We start from the raw sequence: 17,064 nt of genomic DNA on the forward strand, positions 1-17,064 counted from the left end.
ACACACACTCCTGTTGTCTTTACAGCGGACTGTGGGAAGTGACCTGGTCAGAGCAAGTTGAACAAAGTGAGAAGTTGTGAAGACAGTCCAAATAAAACACAGGAAGTTTTTTTTTAGTTGAAAGAACAGTTTTATTGCTCAAATTTCTATTCGTTCCAAGGTGTTTCGAGCAATTGTGTGAGTACAGTGTTATGATAAACTATTGGTACATTAGCCAAAGCAATAAACAGCTCTCATTATGCAACATTTAGTCCAGTTATACATGGACGCAGTATCTGGGAGGAGACTCAAGCTCTGGAAGTACATGAAAGGTTTTTTTTCATCTCGTGCTGTGGTTTAAAGATGTTTTTGTTCATTGACCCTTTTTGTTGCAGTTCATTTTTTGGGATGAGCAGCCAGATCTCTAGCTCCGGGACTCCCTACTAAAGCTAATGTCTGTTTATCAACATTAATACCAAAGTATATAATTGAATTCTTGTGTCAAATAAAGTCTAGACTTTCCCTGAAGGGGGAAATGCCTTCAGATATTTATGAGGTGGGAATCAAAGGGAAAACAAACACATTCTGAAAGATTAGGATGCTTTGTGTGACATGTGTAACATGCTTAAACATACGTCCATAAGACAACAAAAGCTTTAGCATCATTATGTTTCCCTTCATCCCTCAGAATCGTTTCATCCATGAGGGGGCGTTGGAAATCCATAACGGAGGCCAGAACGCTCGCTTTGGCTCAGCGCTCGCTCCTGTGCCGGATCTGAACGGTGACGGCTTCAATGACTTGGTGGTGGGCGCTCCACTGGAAGATGACCACAAAGGAGCCATTTATGTTTTCTTCAGCCAGCACAACAGAATCCTGCGCAAATACAAACAGGTAGGAAGTGTGAAAGAGCACAGCTAAAGGACAATGTCACTGTATTTGTTTGTTTTGTCCACTGACTGCAATAACATATACGATGGTGTAAAGGGGCAATTGTGAATTTAAAAATGGAAATTCAGAGCAGGAGGAGGGGGGTAATATTCCGAGAAAGATCTCTGCATTTCTGAGATCTAGGTCTCAAACTAACGAGAAAAAAGTTGGATATTCTCTGAGTTTAAAGGGGTGGACTTTGTCACTCTTCATACATCACTTGACTCTCAGGCAGTCAATTTATGGATTTTGTCCCCTAAATTTACCACTTTAATCTCAGAGAATCTCAAGTTTTTTCTCTTACATTTACAGCTTTAATAAAGGTTTGAAAAAACTGTATAGTTGTGCTGCCACTTGCTCATAAAACCTCTGATGATGGTGTGCACATTCAAACACGCAGGATCCTGGAAGACATTTCAACGTTTTATTGCAGATAGGGTAGTTGAACAATGAACAATGGTGGTTGTCCAATAATTTTTCTATAACAAGGAATATTAAAGGAAAATTTTACCACTCTGCATAATATTAAACAATAATAATATTGAAAATAATATTAATGAATTAGGTCTTGTTTCACTTATGTCATTAATGCATCTGTTAAGGACTCTTTTTCTTCTTTTAACAATAGTTTAAACTTAGGAATCTTAGAACAGTAACACAAAACAATCTGTCAACTTTAGATAATACATACAGGATTAACAAAGTAAAACATTATAAAAGTGAAAAGTCCATATGCACGCATATCAATCCTCTCTTTGTTTTACCTGGCATGTTTGGAGGGAAGAAGGAGAGTCACAAGCCTGAAGGGTGGAGTTTTATAATCTTGGGGGAGTGGTCTAGTGAGGAGCGCAGGTGATGCAGATCTGGTGGAGACTTGTAATCCAATTCTCCAAAAATGTTGTTTTTATCAACCTACAATGACCCTAATACACCGTTGTACATACACATATTACTGCTGCTCCTTTTCAATAGCACTCTGTTTGATTTACAACCTCCCAAGTAGCCAATGATTTATGTCAGTTTCAGTATAGTAAAAAAATCCTCCTCTAAAATTCTTCACCTGAAACAGTTTTGTACCCAGATGTGTGAGGCATTCACTTGCTCCAAAATCATGGCAGGTGTAAGCTACAGGCAGACTAAAACAAATTAAACCAGATGAGGAGCAAAAGGGCTGGAAAAAACAGGGAACAGGAATTAGTCATGATGACTAGAACAAAGGACTGGAACATTGCGGGGAACAATAGCAAAACTAGCAAAGGACTTGGGGGGAAAAGGCCTGGCTTCAATACTGAGCGACAAATGGGAGATTGAGGGGTCGGTGTGCAGGTTGGTGTGGCAATGACAGGAGACTGTTAGGCAGGAGAAACTGACAGAATATGCAAAATAAGTTGATCTGAGGCCATCTGTGACAATGCTAAGTTAAATAGAAGCAGGAAGCTGCGGGAAACAATTTGATCTAATGGTGTGCTTCAGTGAATGGTTGAAATTAGTGTAAAATGTTACAGTAAATGGGTTTAAACATGCAAAAACCACAGACCACATCAACCCTAGAAACGTCCCAAAAATGTCTGGTCTCAAAATGGACTTGAAGTAATTTCATATGTAGCACTTCTGAACTATTTTTGGCTCTTTGGCAATGATAGTGAGATGAGCTCAGAGTACCACTTAGCCAATAGTAATACATTTTAAAGGGACAGTTCACCCCAAAATTAAAAATACAGATTTTTTTCTCTTACTTGTAGCTATTTACCAATCTAGATTTTTTTTTTTTTTGGTGTGAATTGCAGAGTGTGGAGATGTAGAGATGTCTGCCTTCTCTCAAATATAAGGGAACTAGATGGCACTTAGCTTGTGATGCTCAAGGCGCTAAAAAATACATTTAAAAACCTCAACAACAATGTCTCTTTCCAGAAATCATGACCCGGGTACTCAGGATAATCCACAGACCTTGTTGTGATGTAGGAACTATTTTCTTTGTACCAAACTGCCCCCTGGAAGTGTGCATATACTCATGGACGAGAGGCTTGTACTCGTGACAAAGCGAGATGTAAACAGTAGTGGCGTCCTCCTTGGCTGAGCTGCAGTGTTAGCTAGCGGTGCAAGCTGGGCAAGCTAGCAGTAGATGCAGGCCATCTTCTGCATGGTGATACGCTTGGCAGGTGGGATTTGTTAGAAAAAAAAGTAGTTCCTACATTAAACTGCTCACAACAAGGTCTGTGGATTATCTTGAACAACCAGGTCATGATTTCTGTAAAGAAACATTGCTGTTTCATTTATAAAATGTATTTTTTGTGCCATCTACTTCCATTATATTGGAGATAAGACAATCTTGATTAATAAATAACACTACAGGCAAAAGGAAATAAATGTATTTTTCATTTTGGGGTGAACTGTGCCTTTAAGAAACACTATTTTGGAGTGATGCAGGAAGCTTTTTTATCCCTGACTAAATCATTTTAAATGTGCCGTATCTGTTTACTACTGTATTTCCCAGCAGTTCCAACTGTGCACTTAAATTACACACATGACTCCTCTAGTGTTAACTTAAATCATGACATTGTAAACTGTGGTTGTTGTCATGATCCTTGTTTGCTCATATCTCTTCTCCTGTCTGTTTCTCAGAGGATAGCAGCAGCAGATTTGGCTCCTGGCCTGCTGTACTTTGGCCGCAGTATCCATGGCACAATGGACATGAACGATGATGGTTTAGTGGATCTGGCAGTGGGTTCCCTCGGTGCTGCTGTTCTCCTTTGGTTAGTATTTCAATCAGTAAATCAATCTGTTGTCAAAATGATAAAGGACACTTATTGTAGTTCATTCTGCAAAAGTATAAGGTGGGCTAAACTCCATAAATAAACCTCATTGGTTTCCTTAAAAACTTTGTGATTGGTTCATTGTTTTATTTTAAAGCAGAAACAGGTTGGCAACACCCCTCTAACAGAGAGTTTTATGTGCGCCTTCTGAAAGAGTAATATTTTCATAAATTTCCTCGAGTCTCAGAGGTCATGAGTTGGCTTCATCTGCACCACCTTTATGCCCTCACAGGTCGCAGAGTGTTGTCCGGATATATACCACCATCAGGTTTGAGCCCAGTAAGATCAACATCTTTGTGAAGGACTGTCAGCGAGGTGGCAAAGACGTGACCTGTATGTCAGCCATTGTATGTTTCAACATCACTGCCAGGACGGCCATTCCACCCACACAGGAAATTGGTAAGCCAGCAAAAATAATCCTGTGCTGAGGAAGCATCTCAGTAAATCTCCCAAGTTCCTCTGCTTGTGTTTGTCTGATGTTCAGCATCTTTCAGAGGTTAACACTTTGAGACCCACCATAGACCCATTTTTGTCTTCTCTAGGGGACCTTTAGGGGTAGATAGCAGGCCGACAGTATATGCCACACAGGAGTGGTATACATCACCTGAAAGCTGGGAATCTGGAGATTCATTTTAGATAAAGCTCAGTACTTTGTGTCAAGTTTTTCTAGTCAAAAATCTGTAATAAACGCATTTTGGTTCAGCACCGATTCAAACTTTTATGTTATGAGTGTATAAGGGCTTTGAACATTATAATGGAATACATATGATGGCTATTCCCACACTCAATTATGTCTCATACGTATTTGCAGCAATTTTTAGGCTAATTTCATTTGTTACACATTTTCGGTGCTAAATTTCGGCATTCGGAAATTGATAAAAATGGTCAAACCACAACCCCAAACTCCCACAGAAGCCCCCCACCCCCACCCAGGGTTCAAACCAGGAACCCTCTTGCTGTGAGGTGACAATGCTGACCACTGTACCACCGTGCCGCCCTAAATAAATACACTAAATTAAATTTATACTGCATGCGAAAAAATGCATGGACTAGCATAAAGTGGGGATGTCTGTTAAGCGAAATCTCATGGCTTAGGTCTAGTTTCATATGATACCAGCATCATCACTCTAGCTTTAAGACTCAACCTGCTACAGCCTCTTAAAGATAGGAATGTCGGGATCACTGGCAGACCCACAGGTCTCAATTCATAAAGCCATACTTCTTCTATTAGTAAAGCAGATCTTTGTACGTATTGCACAACTGATAAATCAAAAGATAAGATAACAAGTCTTAAGAAAAGAAAATAATTTTTGAGAGAAAAAGATGCTCTCTCTGCCAGCTGAACTGTCAAACCTCTGGATTATGTCAAGCTTTAACAGATCATTTTTACAGATACGCTTGAGTAGAGCAATTTCTACTTTGGATCTGTACTTGCAAAATACTTCAGCTGTTGTTTGGACTGTGGTTCATGACAGGATGAAACACGACTGGTTTTTAAGTGAGAAAAGGCATCTAGCCTTCTGAATGTATATCCTTCATGTCCCAGCTCCAAGAGACTCTTCAGCATGTGGCTTCCTGTCAAATGTGTGAGGGCTCCTTCTGTTCAGAGTGGCGCCAAAACAAAATGTTTCTTTACTAGCAGTAAGAGATTCTGATCTCATTGCTGTGCTCTGCCAAAACTACTGCTTCTGCCTCTAAAACGGGTATATCTGAACCACACTGATGCTGTCAGATGTTCCTGTTATTGTGTGAACATTGCATCGAGTTTATCTCCGTTTAAATCAGCTTAAAAAAGAGAGTTGTTTCTAATTGTTTGGTGGCGACAACTCCGAGACTAATCGGTCCTGCAGATGGGTGATAGTACCACAACTTCATGTGTTTCTCTGCTCACAATTTGTTTTAAGAGACGGTGGGGTCCAGTTTCACTGTGTATCAGGGGGGAGGAAGCAGAGGTGTGCGGGAGCGTGTTCCCAGTTAACCCCTTGACCTTTTGACATCTTTATCAAGTCTGTCAGACGTTCCAAAAACAGAGCAGAGGAGGAGCAGGGGGACTTATCTTGTCTCTGCTGGTTACACACAGTGGAGCACATTTATTTAATTTTCCTCTCATTGTCGTGTCTGGCTAGTAATGCGTGGCAGATGTGGTGGTGTTTGTGAGTTCGCTGTGGTCTATTGCAAAAATGGATCTTTTTTTGTTTTTTTTACTTTCCTGGTCAAGTTAGTGTTATTTATGCAAAAATGTATTTACAGTATTCAAGAGAAAAGACTCACCCAGCTACTTTTTAGTTAGCCTTTGTTAAAATTTGATGTAATATACTGATGACGCATAGCTCTTAAAACTGGAAAGGTCCAAGATAGAACTTTATTTATTTGTAAATTAGAGTTTCTTTTTAAAGAAACATCCACAATAGTGGATGCTGATCGTTGTAATGTGGTGAAAAGCAGAGAAAAACCTCCATTATAGTGTCCATTATGTGCCCAGATCTTTTTGCATAAGGCATAAAGCTTTCTCTTTCTCTCTAATTCTCCAGTTGACCCCAAACACAACTCAAGCACCAGTTCACCCTCAGTAGATTTTTCCTCCTGCCATGAAAACACGAGGCAATAAATGGAAAGCCTTTTAAACAATGTGGCTTGGAAATGACTCAGTACTGCAGCCAGAGGGGTTTGGATTCTTGTATACGTTGGTCACACATTCATCATATGTTCAGAGTCAGGCTAATGTTGCATTACACTGCTACAGTGATGTCATTCACCAGAGCCTCATGCAGCCATTTGTCAATTAGTCTGCACTAACCAAAGTAAGAACAGAAGCTCATCAATCTTATTCTAACACAAATAGAACTGGATCTTTCACAAAGAATTGTAATTTCCCAACTCTTTCTCTGACCCACCAGGAATCAAATATAATGTGTCCATCGCGGAGAGACGTTTTAATCCTCGGGCCATACTGGACAACCCAAACAAGCTGCAGCCTCAAAACCTGACTCTCTTTCCTGGAGAAGAGACCTGCGAACACATCTACTTCCACGTCATGGTGAGGCCACGATCATTGGTAACATGCAACTGTATTTTTTCATTTAATTTTGTAAGTATGTATAATAAAGGGATAGTATGCAGGATTTTCCCTATAAAGCAATGTGTAGATGAATTCCAGTGCTTGGTCAGTGACTTCCAGCATCACACACTGACAATAAAAGCCATCCTTTCACTTCAGCATGATATGCGGCCAGTCACCATTATTGTTTAAAGGGGGAAAAACATGATGGGACAACAGTGGAAGTAAAGGGGGCAAAAGTCCAAATAGGGCAGGCAGGAGGTGTGGTGGATGGGTCTGATCACCGCCAAGTTTCACCCAGGAGGCCAGTGTTCGCTTCCCATAGGAAAAAGCATCAATTTGCAGTGTTGTACCGACGTAGTGCATTTATTTTGAAAGAGACTGTATGTAAACTGTACTTTTCTTGGGAAAACAGAAGTGCATTATGAAAACAGACAATGCATGTAACAGGCTGAAGTTGACAAGGCATCCCAGGATGTCAGCAACCAGTGCACCCAGGGTACCTTGCACGTCATATCTTGAAAGTCCATGACCAAATGTCGATATGTGACGAGGTTGGAGTGAGAATGTGTTGCTTTTGCATTCACTTACACTGGCACTGCTGTTTACAAACAGTAAACTAGTTTACCTTTAATGTTAACTTGTACGTTAATAATTCATCCCAACATTACTGTATCCCACTGTTTCACTCTATCATTGAATAGGCGAGATGGCTGAAAAATATATATTGCAAGTGGGACTCTGTGGAAAGGTTTAGGCCCTGTCTTAACGTATAGATATTTTTGAAAAACGATTTTTTTTTTCCCTCCGTTTTGAAAACTAAATTCTGTGTAACACATTGCAACAAGGTACAGTACACAAAAAATAAGTAGTTACCAAGGTACTAATGAGGAGCGAATGAGGAACTAACAATTACTTAATAGTCGGTTCTTGAGTAACCTCCAATCAAATGTCATACAGTAGCTAATCATTAGTTATGATCAGTGAATTATTCATGGCTAAGGTAACTGATGAGGAATGAATGAGGAACTAACTGTCAGTTAATGGTCAGTTCTTGAGTAACGCCCAATCAAATGTCATACTGTAGCTAATCATTAGTTGATAGTCAGTTAATTGATAATGACTGAGGAAACTACTTGTTTTTGTGTACCTTATTGTAAAGTGTGACCAAATTCTGTCCACAAGACCTTCATTTTACAAAACATCTGCCTCCACACAGATACATAGTGATCGGAGATTTGAAAAGTTTGCACCTTGGAAGGCGTTTAAAAACATCTGTGTCTTAGTGACCTACAACACTGTTTGCATGTGAATGAGAGGCTGAAACGTAGAGGAAAATATCTATTTTCAAAAATATCTGTCTACGTGTAGACAGGACCTCAGTATCATGTGAAGGTTAAAATGCAGGCGTTTGTTTTGTTTTGTTTTTTCGACAAGAATCCAGTTGTGGCAGAATCACTGGATGTTTGTAGTTCTTTGTTAAATAAAGAGTCCAATTTTAACATATTGCATTTCATCAGAAAATACTGCACTTCACTCAGCTCCCTCACTCTTAAAACTTCATTATTGATATTGGTCTCCCACAGTGGTCAAAACCAGCACACACTGCACATTAAAAGGAGATTATTATCAAATCTTTTGAGTATCTTTGCGCATTTGTGTAAACTTCTTGAAAGCAAAACAATATTTGAGTGCCATAGATAAAGTGCAGTGATAAATGAGTCAATCCACAGGCTAATCTTTGAACTTAATGTTTTATATTAGGAGACCACAGACTATGCACGGCCCATCGTGTTTTCTGTACAAGCGGGGCTACAGGATCCAGCCAACGGACCAGTTCTGGATGAAAGCTGGCCTACTGTTGTAAGGACCGAGGTGAGAGGCCATCTGACAGCTACACCTGTTATTTAAGTCAATTTATTAGAATGCACTTAATGAATTATCATCTGTTTGTATCAAAGAACAAATGGAAAGGAAAGGGTTAGTAGTTTCTTTAACTTGACCAAAGCCTGTCTGTTTGGTCAGCTGCCTTTCTGGAACGGCTGTGACGAGGATGATCGCTGCATGCCTGACCTGGCGCTGCAGAGTATGACCGACCTGATGACTCGAAAGTAGGTACACACACAAGAATACGCAGACATATTGTATTTACACATTAAAGTAAAATAAAACTGATGCTTGGCTGCGCTATAACTTGCAATTTCACTCTCTCTTCCTGCCTCTCAGTCACTTCTGTGCGCAGCCTGTACAGTCTCGTGGTGCTTTCTGCCGCCATCTAAGTGAAGGAGGTGCTGAGGGATCTCTGCGGGTCATAGAAGGAAACAGAAGGAGGATGGTGGTGGATGTCCGATTGGAAAACAAAGGGGAGAACGCCTACAATGCTCGCCTAAATATCACCTACACACCCAACCTACTCTTCTCTAGTCTCATAGTCAAGGTACAGTATCATCAGCCAAACTCACAGTGAGAACATGTTTTCATGATGCTGAATTTAAGGAGCTTTAGATGAGATCCAGAGCATTAATATAGCAGCAAAACAGTTTGCTATGTAGTGGAGTAATGTCTCTGTCTACTTGGGAACATAAATGTTGGTGATTGCTATCAAAGGAAACTCTGTCATCTTCATTTATTGCTGCAAAAAAAATGTATTGCTGTCGGCTGGAGGGCCTCTTACACCCCAACACTTTCTCAGTGGAAGTCAGAGATGTCAAGTCATGTCCCCCTTGATTATTTATTTTATAAAATCAAAGGGAGGCCGGACATATATGATAAAATGTGGACGCCATATGTGAACTTCATTGATAACCTGTAAAAATGTTGATTCCTTATTTTTAGTTATTCTGTTTTTTATTTTTTGTTTTGTGAAAATGCAGCAACAGTATGTGGACTTTTGTTGTATATTATATGAGTGTAAAATGTTGTAGATTTAAAAATCTAAACTCTTTTTTTTTTCATCCAGGACAACTCTGACATCAAAGTAGAGTGTTTTGTTGAGGACAAACTGAGGCATGAGAAGATCTGCAATGTCAGTGCTCCGTTCATGAGGGCCAAATCTCAGGTGAGATATCACACTCTGAATCAATGAAATTATTGACAACTTTAAAAGGCCAAAAATTGGACTTTTACTGTGGAGTTGTGACCTTTTATGAAATGTTTCATTAGTTTATCGTCTAACAAAAACTGGGTCAAGTTTTGCTGTTTTGCTGATTGTTGAAAACAGTCAAATCAAAATGATAGATTTTGCAGATTTGAAGTGATTCTGGAGCATTTTCATTAAGCTGACATTTCGTTCCCGGGTGTTCGGGTTTTTTAAGTCCAAATCGGCCATATGTTTTAGGTGAGAATGCTCATTTCAATATTTATCCAACTGAACAGAAAGCAGATGTAGAAGTTGATCTTTCCAACCGTAAAATATTCATCCATATTTGACTTCTCAGACTGATCCCTAAATATGATAGAAATCAGTTTTGATGCCGGCACTTCTGACTTAAATAAAAATCTGGGTCTGTGTCCACAGCCCGCATTGTGCTGCTACTCCAGCACTGAGAAAACATTGACGTGGTCCATATTAGATCACAGGGGCTCAGACCACATGCTGCAGGCTTTAGATGACCATGACAGACCACACTGGTTAATGTGGAAGCCACAAGCCAACCAGAAGAGCCCAGTTTAGTTCTGGTTTGTGAGATCCCTTCTTTCTATAGTCTGACATGAAAGTGTATAGTGTCGACACTAAAACGTGTCTGACTCTATTTAACTTTAGAACAAATGTGAGTAGGAAGCAACCTCAATATAGAGATGACTTAATCTAACATGTCCTTGTTATTACATCAGTTTAAAAGGCTGTCAGTAGTTTATCAAGACATAGCACAACACACTGGAGATTAAGATCAAGATCCGTATCTTTGTTTATATCCTGTGGCTGAACATTATTTACAGTTCTATGCATAAAGGATGGGCTCACAAAGCACTTTATGACTTGGTGTAGTTTCCCCGACTGGTAACATACTTTTAAACTTGAAGACCTTCAAGTTGAAGTCCGTATTAAGCAGGAAAAACAGAAAAGTGGACTGTGTTAATAACATAAGGGGAAAATGCTTTCATTAGCCACAGAAATCAAGATGGCTGCATATTTATATTTTGCTATTTACTACATACACCCACTGACTTTTGATAAACGATTTTTTTTTCCCACAACATTTTCAACTTTATTTATACACTTTAACATTTAAAATGTATAGAAACACATCAGTCCGACCCATTGGTAGAAGACCTTATCGAGAAACTTAAAAATTAAAACATAGAAAGAAAGAGAGAGAGACAATAATAATAACAAATAACTAAATACATAGATAAATGTATGTCATTAATTAAAGCACAACCCAATGGCCAGAATAAATGTCGCAAAGTGTGTTGGTATGTAGCATTAGTACGTTATTATGTCCCGGACATGTTGAACTTTGTTTCTTTACGTTTCAACAGCACTGTTGTAAACGTTTGGTTATATTTAGGCACCAAAACCACTCAGTTATTGTTTAGAAAAGATTGTGTTTTGGCTTAAAATACCTCCTATTGGTGGCACAGTGGCTCGCTAAAAACAACTGCTGTTGGTCTCAAATAGTGGTCTGCAGCTTGGCAGCCATCTCACCTAGATGTCACTCCATCCACCATCCCCATTTACCTATCAACGACAAAGTCAACACATGAATTCATTCATTTTCTATAACCTCTTATCCTGTTAGGGGTCACAGGGGGCTGGAGCCTATCCCAGCTGACATTGGGTGAGAGGCAAGGTACACCCTGGACANGATGTCACTCCATCCACCATCCCCATTTACCTATCAACGACAAAGTCAACACATGAATTCATTCATTTTCTATAACCACTTATCCTGTTAGGGGTCACAGGGGTGCTGGAGCCTATCCCAGCTGACATTGGGTGAGAGGCAAGGTACACCCTGGACAGGTCACCAGACTATCACAGGGCCGACACATAGAGACAGACAGCCATTCACACTCACATTCACACCTACAGCAAATTTAGAGTCACCTGCATGCCTTTGGACTGTGGGAGGAAGCCAGAGTACTGGAGAAAAAAACGTACTAACACGGGGAGAAGATGCAAACTCTGCACAGAAGGTCGGAAAGCCTGCCCTTCCATGCGCCTACATGGAAAGCCTTAGGCGGGGAGAGCAGCAGCAAAGACACCCTGGGTACAGAACAGAGCAGCATCAACTGACAAACAGAATTGACATTAATAAGTCAGACACAGCATGAAAAGGAGGAGCTGGGGTGGAGCCAGGTTGTAAAGCAGCTTGCAGAGGTAGAGGCAACAGTAGGCAGGCCAGAGCAGTTTAAATAGGGCAGTGTCAAGGATTTAGAGTAAATTAGAAAGGCCTCCAGATTGTGTAAATAGTTTTAGAGAGCCCTCGGTTTTCTTCAGCTTGATACAGGAGTGGTAGTGGAAGTCAAGACCTTTTGCAGTGTGCCAGAGAGAGTACTGGTATTTAAGTCTGTCAAGCTGTTTGAGTACGAGTGACATTCTTCCAAACTGGGAATGTTTTTACAGTTCTTTAATTATGTTTTTTATGTGATAAAACCAGTCACGCTTATTCCAGAGCTTTTGGCTACATCCCTCAACCTTCATCGGTGAATGAAACTTGCTCAGCTGCTGTCCCATGACCCAACTTTGGGCATGCGATATATGACCATAAACTCTGTATGATCACTTGTTATAATGTGACCAAAGTTACTTGGGTCCCATGATGGCACCCTTAAGTTTATGTTTTATGTGTTCCCAAGGTCATTTTTTATCTTTAATTCTGACATTCCTGTAAGACAGAGGACACAGTGTCACTGGCACAAAAACATAATAGTGAAACCGAAAACCTACAGTGTGAAGAATTTCTGGGACACAAGCCATAACATATGTGAGTCCTGTGGCTCCCACAGTCATCTGAAAGTGACTTTGCGTGTTCTGAAATAATTTTCTGAAAGGTTAAAGTAAATGTCCCTCATTCAGACATAAAAATCAGTCAAGCAATACCTTCTTCCTCTATAGACTGTAACAATTTAAATCAGCATCCCATTTGGTTGTTAGGAAGTTATTATCAGGATGCATCTTAGCAGCAGAGTAAACAGGAGTGAAGAACGTTCTTCCTTCGCCATTAAGAACATTTTCTCTCCACTTTAGCCCGGGGCGCCAGGTGAGACTGAGAGGAAGATACTGAGCATTTTCTTTCTCTCATCTGTTCCTGATTCTCACGTTCAGTTCTGCTGTATCCAAGCCTTTCCACAGGCTTGTAATGTCAGCGATATTTATGAGACTCCAGTGAATTTTACAGCAAGGCATCAAGTTTTATATTTAAGAGGGTGATGTTTGAATTAACTTCGATAGGGATGACACTGATGGCACATCGCGCAGTGCAATTAAAAGCTATTAAACAGTGAGCAGATTATACGTAAGCCGTCTTTCGCATTGATGTCTGAACAATAGTCGCTCTCACTGACACAAAATCTGCTGACAAATACTGTAGGAATGAAGTAATGGAGGTGATTGAGAGAGTTCATGAGATGTCCTAACCACGTCATTATCACAAACAATAGTCCATCTCCGGGGCAACGAAAATATCGCCGCATTTCTCTGTAACGCTCCCCAACAACTGAACCAAGAGGTCACCCTTTAAAATCTCACCGAGTGATTCATACCCACTCATTCGGCCTGAAAAGCATCCAGAGCCACAAGGCTGATCTGCTCTGGTCGGGAGCCTTTAAAAATGTGGCACACAGTTAAACAAGGCTGATTGTACACCGGCGCCGCTGCCAAGCCTGCCCGAAACCGCTGTTTAGCCAAAGAAAAGTAGGAACCTCGGGGCAAGGTTTTTAAAACAGCAAGTTATCACTCTTGTTTTGAGTTTTCCGGTTGCTTCTGACCTGTGTAAAACTAGCATGTAAACTCAACTACTGCTGCAGCACAGGGAGGTCTCAAGATCATACCTTGGTGGTGACGAATGTGTTTTTGTTTCTCGTGGGTGTACTTAGAGACAAGGAACACTGGTTATTGCAAATTAATTGTTTGATGATTGACAGTGGATGTGGCTCAGGGATGTGGGTGGACTACAGCAACCCCAGAGGAGGAAGGAGAGCTTCATGCTCCGTCTGAATTTCCATGTTCAACTATGCTGGCGCACGAATGTCCTCTAGCCACGGACAATGATGTCTTCCAAACCCATACCGCTTGCATGCATGTGTGTGTCTGTGCATTCTTATGTGTGTGTTTTGTGTTTTTATCTGACTTTTCCTCTAAATTACCATCAACATGGATTCATCCAATTACTTTGAAAATGGATAAAGAAATGGATTTTTCTAGGACGTTCACAACAAAAACAAAAACAAAAACAAAGGGGCATTTTCCACTAATAGGATGAGATTATATGGAAAAAGGCAGCAGAGAAAGAAGCACCCAGATACTTTACTGAAGCAAAAGTAACAATACAACTGTGTAAAAACACTCCATCACAAATTTAAGTATGATAAACAAAATTGATTAAGAAATCAAAAGTAAAAGTACCCATTCTTTTTTACCTCTCTGAAACAATTATTTAAATGAAAATATCTGAAAGCTCTCTGTGACGGATCTGCTCACCACAACGTAAAGGGACAGTTCACCTAAAAATCAAAAATACATATGTGTCCTCTTACCTGTTGTGCGGTTTTATTAGTTAAGATAGTTTTGGTGTAAGTTTCAGAGTGTTGGACATATCGGCCGTAGGGATATCTGCCGTCTCTCCAATATAATGGAAGTGGAACCTGGTTCGTGCTGCTCAAAGTGCCAAAAAAATACATTTGAAAAACTCAACAGCAATGTCTCTTTCCAGAAGTCATGACCTGGTTACTCAAGATAATCCACAGACCTTGTTGAGATCACTTTTATGTAGGAACTATTTTCTTTCTACCAAACTACACCCACTATATCAACAACAAGTAAGCGTGCATCTACTCATCGCGAGAGGCTCAATCTTGTGAGGGCACATAAACATTAATGGCGTCCTCCTTAGCTGAGCTGTAATGTTAGCTAGCTCAGTGATGCTAGGTGAGCTAGCAGTAGATGCACGCCTCCTTCTGTGTGCGGATACAGTTGGCAGGTGCAGTTTGATAGAAAGAAAATAGTTCCTACATGAAACTGCTCACGACAAGGTCTGTAGATTATCTTGAGTAACTGGGAAGAAAGAGACATTGCTGGCAAGTTTTTTTAAATGGATTTTTTTGGCACTTGGAGCACCACAAGCTGAGTGTCATCTAGTTTCATTATACTGGAGGTAAGGCAGACATCTCTACAGCCGATATCTCCAACAATCAGCAACTCTCACCAAAACAGTCTAGACTGATTGTGTATTTTTGGTTTGGGGGTATCTCCCTATCACAGTATGTTGATTTTTATAATCTTATCAAATCTTTTTAATGTAAAATCTTCAACTGAAAAATAACCTGTAACTCCAGCTGTAAAATAAACGTAGTCGAGTGAAAAGTACAGTATTTCCCTCTCAAGATGTAGAGGAGTACATGTATGGAGTGGCAGAAAATACCTTAAAAAGTACCTTAAAATTATACTTTAAGGTCCAGTGTGTAGGATTTAGGTTGAAATATTGGCAGAAATGGAATAAAACACAATAAGAATGTTTTGTTCAGTATATAATCATCTGAAAATGAGAATCGTGTTTTCATTAGAATGAGATCACATAATGAATTAAACTGTAGTTTATATTTACATAGGGAGCAGGTTTTTCATCCAAGCAGATTAGCATGTTGCACTGCCATGTTTCTACAGTAGCCCATAATGGACAAACCAAACTTTTGCTCCACATAGGGCCATTCCAACACATTCTCATCCCAAGTTGTCACATTTTGCTGCCTTGTCAGGGGCCTTTCACATCTACATATTACTGCTAGGTGTGAAAAAACATCAGGATTTGGCTCTACATTCAGGAAGAACACTGGACTCCCGGTTTAAAGTCCAGGGTTTGTTAAACCCATCCACCTCTGGCCGACCAGTGGCGTATCATAACACTGTGGAAGGTTACATCTAGCTGCATTACAAACAGACATTGATTTTTTACCATGAAACTGTTTTATTCAACCTAATGTGCTATATCGTAGGCAACTGGACTTGAGGATGTTTCACCTCTCGTCCAAGAGGCTTCTTCAGTTTTTCAGAACTGAGTCTTAAGTGCTATATTAAGATGTAGCGCTTAACATTACCATGATCTAGATCACCGAGAATCTTCACCAACATGATTTATTCAATGTTTTTATGGTTTAAAGCACCTGGTCCATTTGTTTTGGAGAGGAAGAGACCTCTGTGGATAATTCAGCTTTGGATAAAAACTGCTCCTTAAAGTACAGCACTCATCCAAATGTACTTACTTACTTTCCACCACTGAAAATAGGTCATCATGTTCGTATGTATGTTCTGTATCTGTGGTCTGTCAACAATGAGTCACTCTATAGGGAGGAGGGAAGCTTCAGTAAACCTTGTTAGGCATTCTTCTTTGGTCAGACAGAGTCCGTCAGGATTTCATTACGGCATGAAGGACTGTAAACAATGGTCAGCTCCGTCTGCTCTCTACTGCCAATCAATGCTCCTCTCCTCTCCTCTCCTCTCCTCTCCTCTCCTCTCCTCTCCTCTCCTCTCCTCTCCTCTCTAGATTTTGGTTCTCCCTCAGTTTAATGTTTAGATTTCCTCTAATGATTTCCATTTTCTTACATCCTTACGTCTATTTTCTCTTCTCTTTTCTGCTTCTGCTTTTATATTTTGCCCTGATTCTGACTCTAACTGGTGGTCGCACAGTATGTTTGCGTGTGTGTGTGTGAAGTCATGATGATCTGTATTTACTGCATTGTCCTCAGCTAAGGGGAAATTCCCTGGCTCTCTTTAAGCAGCACCAACTGAGCAGCCTCTCTGCCTGAGGTCAAAGCGCGGGACTTACAGCAGGTTATTGCAGGCTTTACTCCTTAATCCATAATGGAGGGCCTTTACTGTTGGAGAGGGTATATACAGTAGCTTATAAAGTAAAAAAAAAAGCTTCTAACCCGTGCATTTAGTGTTTGCAATTATAAAAATGTAATGATGATAAACTGCTAAAACTGGTTTAATCCTTTAAACTCTTTTCTCCTCTGTGCAGGTGTCGTTTCGCCTGGAGTTTGAGTTCAGTCGCACTGTCTTCCTCGAGCACATCAGAGTCATCCTGGAGGCCAGAAGGTGCAAACACCAATTTAAACCCTCATCT

General features: G+C 40.2%; 1 protein-coding gene across 1 annotated transcript in view; it reads left to right on the top strand.

Annotated features, from left to right (window-relative positions):
• itga11a (integrin, alpha 11a) overlaps nt 1-17,064 on the top strand; it is an 81,142-nt gene that overhangs the window by 52,445 nt on the left and 11,633 nt on the right. Inside the window, exons 14-22 of the mRNA XM_050045102.1 lie at nt 668-871; nt 3,530-3,660; nt 3,953-4,119; nt 6,618-6,757; nt 8,543-8,653; nt 8,804-8,889; nt 9,005-9,215; nt 9,738-9,836; nt 16,960-17,036. Of these exons, the coding sequence (XP_049901059.1) occupies nt 668-871; nt 3,530-3,660; nt 3,953-4,119; nt 6,618-6,757; nt 8,543-8,653; nt 8,804-8,889; nt 9,005-9,215; nt 9,738-9,836; nt 16,960-17,036 (1,226 nt within the window). The remainder of the gene's footprint in view (nt 1-667; nt 872-3,529; nt 3,661-3,952; nt 4,120-6,617; nt 6,758-8,542; nt 8,654-8,803; nt 8,890-9,004; nt 9,216-9,737; nt 9,837-16,959; nt 17,037-17,064) is intronic.

The sequence above is a fragment of the Epinephelus moara genome, chromosome 1, assembly GCF_006386435.1.
Source record: "Epinephelus moara isolate mb chromosome 1, YSFRI_EMoa_1.0, whole genome shotgun sequence".
Lineage (NCBI taxonomy): Eukaryota > Metazoa > Chordata > Actinopteri > Perciformes > Serranidae > Epinephelus > Epinephelus moara.